Source organism: Eimeria acervulina, genomic scaffold, assembly GCF_000499425.1.
Source record: "Eimeria acervulina Houghton genomic scaffold, Eah_scaff1730, whole genome shotgun sequence".
Lineage (NCBI taxonomy): Eukaryota > Apicomplexa > Conoidasida > Eucoccidiorida > Eimeriidae > Eimeria > Eimeria acervulina.
Window position 1 is genome coordinate 619 of NW_013550132.1, and position 4,563 is coordinate 5,181.

General features: G+C 44.4%; 1 protein-coding gene across 1 annotated transcript; it reads left to right on the plus strand.

Moving 5' to 3' along the window:
• Nucleotides 1–531: 531 nt before the first annotated feature.
• EAH_00062670 (proteasome PCI domain-containing protein, putative) lies at nt 532–3,607 on the plus strand (the record flags this gene model as incomplete). Its single annotated transcript, XM_013396868.1, has 3 exons — nt 532–1,452; nt 1,886–2,099; nt 2,913–3,607. The coding sequence occupies 3 exons, from the start codon at nt 532–534 to the stop codon at nt 3,605–3,607; spliced, it is 1,830 nt and encodes a 609-aa protein (XP_013252322.1).
• Between the last annotated feature and the right edge of the window lie 956 nt (nt 3,608–4,563).

Sequence of the window (4,563 nt, forward strand, 5' to 3'; positions counted from 1 at the left end):
CTGCTGCTGCTGCTGCTGCCGCTGCTGCTCCCCTCACTGTCTCTTCTATCAAACTCTGTTGTTATGCGAAGCCTTCCTGAGGAGTTTAATATAATTTAATTTAATTAAAATACTTTTAATTATTTATTTACTATATAAAAAACTCAGGACAAGGGGATACACCGTCTATAGGCGGCGAGGGGGCCGCTGCTGCTGGCGGCGCTGCAGCAGCAGCTACTGCTGCTGCAGCAGCAGCAGCTGCTGCTGCATGTGCTGTGTGGTGTACGTACGTATAGCTGGAGCTGCAGCAGCAACAGCAGTATATTCTTCTTGATAATTTTCTTCTTTGCTCTTCTGCTAATTAACTCTTATTAGATGTGTGTAGTATATTGTATTGATCGTAGCGGGGTCTCCAACTAGTATAGCAGCTTTGCTGCCTTTGCTGCAGCATCATCACCAGTCTACTGCAGCAGGTGCTGCTACTGCTGCTGCTGCTGCTGCTGTTGCTGCTGCTGCTGCTGCAGTCGCTGAAACTGTTTTCTGCTCTTTAGTATGGGAGGCACTACGCGCCCTGGGGAGTCCCAGGGTTCTGTTGCAGCAGCCGACGCTGCTGCTGCTGCTGCTGCTGCTGCTGCTGCAGCAGCAGCAGCTGCAGCAGGAAATGGAGGTGGGGTATGTCTAGAGGAATCTTTAAAGGAGGCGTCTCTGCTGCTGCAGGAAGCTGAGACAACACTAGAGAGCGACAGGGAGAAGGCTATTGCTTTATGCAGGCGTGCGTTGTCTACAGCAGCAGCAACAGCAGCAGCAGCAACAGCAGCAGCAGCAACAGGGTCAGGAGTATCCTCAGAAAGCGGTTCTTCGAGCGTAGGGAAGGACAAGAGCCCAATAATCAGCATCACGAGCACCGGCAGCAGCAGCAGCAGCAGCAGCAGCAGTATCTTAGCTTATAATGAAGAGGCGCTGCGTGTGTATGAAGAAGCAGCTGGATGGTTAGCTGGGGTGTATGCTGAGTGTAGTGATTGTGAAAGCTTATGCGATCTTTTATCAGATTGTCTGAAAGTATTTGAGAAGCATCCACGGTCTCGAGCAGCAAAAGTTGTTCGGGGCTTTATTGCATGCGTTGCTGCTGTCCGAGTGTCTCCTGCTGCTGTTGTTGCTGTCTGCGAACCGGCTATAGCTTGGTGTAAGCGTGAAGGTCGTCATTTCTTAGAGACGCGTCTAAATTTGTCTCTAGCGAAGGCTAGGCTATCGCAAGGGGCTCTATCAGAAGCGCAGCAGCAGCTGCAGCAGCTGCTGCGCGACTGCAGGCGTATAGAGGAGAAGCAGCTGCTAGTAGAAGTTTATCTGCTTGAGTCTCAGCTACAATATCAATTAAAGAATACACCTAAAAGTAGAGCAGCGCTCACTGCAGCAAAGACAACAGCAAACGCTATCCACTGCCCTCCAACTGTACAGGGACAGCTCGATCTTCAAGTATGCTTCTGCTGCTGCTGCTGCTGCTGTTGCTGCTGAAGCTCTTGCTGCTGTTGCTGCTGCTGGTGAAGCTGTTGTTACTGTTGCTGCTGAAGCTGTTGTTGCTGCTGCCGGAGCTGTTGCTGCTGCTGCTTCCGATGCTGTTGTTGCTGTTGCTGCTGAAGCTGTTGTTGCTGTTGCTTTCGCTGCTGCTGCTGCTGAGTATGAAGTAGGATTTTGTGTTATTTTGTTGTGGCCCCACGTAGACAGCTGAAGGAGCAGCAGCATCAGCAGCAGCAGCAGCACTCTGTCTCTTGCTTGTCTTTCTTTTAAGTGTTTGCTGTCTCTTCCGCTTTATTTCTTTATTTTTATTTTAAACATCTTCACACGCCCTCCCCAACTGCTGCCTGCACCTTCAGGGTTTAGGGTTTAGGGTTTAGGGTTTGTTGTTCAGGCTGGGGTGTTGCATGCACACGACAAGGATTACCGTACAGCTTTCTCATATTTCTTTGAAGCCTTCGAAGCCTTCAGCACTCAGGAGGCGACGCAGGAGACGCAAAGGAGACACGATAAAGCTGCTGCTGCTGCTGCGGCAGCAGCAGCAGCAGCAGGAGCAGCAGCAGCTGCAGCAGCAGCAGTTGCTGGCGCCAATAGACGCTTCCGTGGCTGTAAGCAAACAAGATACATGCATGCGCTGCTGCTGCTCCTCCTTCTCTTCCTGCTGCTGCTGCTGCTCCGCTTCCTGCTGCTGCTTCTACTGCTGCTGCTGCTGCTGCTGCTGCTGCTGAAGTGAAGAAGATAACAACCGTCTCTTTTTGTTTGTCTCCTTCCCTTCTGTATATCTGTTTTTCTGTCTTTGTTTGTCCTTATGCATGCGCTTAGCCTTTCTTTTTATATATGTTGTTGTTAATCTATCTCTTTTTCTATTTGTCTCTATATTATGTATTGTCTATATATATATATATATATTGTATATATATTATATATTGTCTATATATATATATTGTATATATATTATATATTGTCTATATATATATATATATATTGTATATATATTATATATTGTCTATATACTCTACTTGCCCTCTATTTGTTTATTTGCCTGAGTGCTTCTCCATATATTTGCAAATATATAAATATACATATACATATATATATATATATATATATTTATATATATATATATATATATTTATTCACATTTGACTATGTATATATAGTATATATATATATATACTATATATGTTTGTGTATACATACAACTACATATAGATACATATATATATATATATATATGTATGTATGTATGTATATAGATGTGTATATATGTATATTTTCATCTATATATATTAGCGTTAATGCATATATTATAAAAACACCCTATAAATGGATATATATATATATATATGTATATATATAGCATATCTAATTTAATTTATATATATATATATATATATTTGTATCTGTCTGTTTGTATGCAGGTGAAGAAAGAGAATTAGCAATGCGTGCGTTGACTTACATGCTGCTAACGAAGATATTGATGGGGCGTCCAGAGGAGGTCCCCCCTTTGTTAGCGACTCGCCAAAGTTTGCGTTACTATGAGCAGCCTGTGGGGTGTGGGGTTGTGGGGGATCAGGGATCGTGTGGGGTGGACGATCCCTCGTTGGAAATAGACGATCCCATGATGGGAGAAGACGATCCCAGAGGAAAAGGAGACGATCCCAGAGGAAAAGGAGACGATCCCGCACGTGTGCGTTTAGAGGCTCTAAGATTGTTAGCAATAAGCCGTAGAGAGCGATCTCTAAAGATGTTTAGGGGTTTATTAAGAAGATATCGATGGGCATTAGTAAAAGATATGTTTGTTGATCAGCATCTAGATGAACTGTATAATGCATTAATAGAAGAAGATCTTAAGAAGACTCTGCAAGCTTACTCTAGAATAGAGTTGACGCATGTCTCGCGTTTGATGGCATTACCTGTTAAAGAGATAGAGGAGACACTCTGTAGAATGATGCTTGATGGTCGCTTAAAGGGGACGCTTGATCAAGGGTTAGGGGTCTTAGTGCTGTTTCATGAGCAGCAGACCCCACAACTCTACTCAGATGTGCTGTCTACTGTAGCTAATATGGCAGCTGTTGTGGATGCTCTCTATGAGAAGGCTCAGCACACTTTATAATTTATACTCATACACTTATATTATCATACTCAAACACCCGCCTGCCTTCTCCTCCTTGTGCACCTACAAACAGCTAGCTACCTCCTCCCATACAATATACCTCAACAATCAATGGAGGTATTACTACCTAGCTAGCTAGCTAGCTAGCTAGCTAGCTACCTGGGTGGCTAGCTGGGTGGCTTAATATGTAGCTAGTTGGGAAGCTGGCTAGGCAGCTAGCTAGCTAGCTAACTAGCTAGCGGGCTAGCTAGCTAGCCCGCCCGGTTCATTGTGCTGACTGCAGTCATTCTCGTTGAACGTGTAACCAGCTAGCTAAGGCGCTAACCGGCTAGCTAGCTAGACAGCTAGCTGTATCCGGGCAGCTGGATGGCTTAGGGGGGAAGCTATCCAGGCGGGGTGCAGCTTGCAAGCTACCAGCTAGCTAGCTAGCTAGCTAGCTAGCTGGCTAGCTTGTTTGTTTAGAGAGGGGGAGAAGGGTGAAAGGAGACGCTAAAGAAGAGAAAATATAAACAAAGGAAGTAGAGAGACAGCAGAAATTGAACAGAGAGACAGACAAAGATATAAATAGAGGTAGAGATGGAGGCAGAGAGACAAAGCAACAAAGAGACAGAGACAGAGACAGACAACATAACAGTAAGAAATAAACAAAGAGAAACAGAGACTGATATAAAGATAGAAGGAGACAGACAGAAACAGAGAGAGGAGGTAAACAACGCAACAAAGACAGCGAGAGGAAGAGATAAGGGGACGGGGCAACAGAAACAGAGACAAATATAAAAACAGAGACTAATTAAACGAGAGACAGAGACTAATTAAACGAGAGACAGAGACTAATTAAACAAGAGACAGACAAATTAAACAAAGAGAAAGGGAGAGACAACGCATCAGAATAAGGAGAGAGAGAGAGAGAGAGAGAGAGAGAGAGAGAGAGAGAGAAAGACAGAGAGAGAGAGACA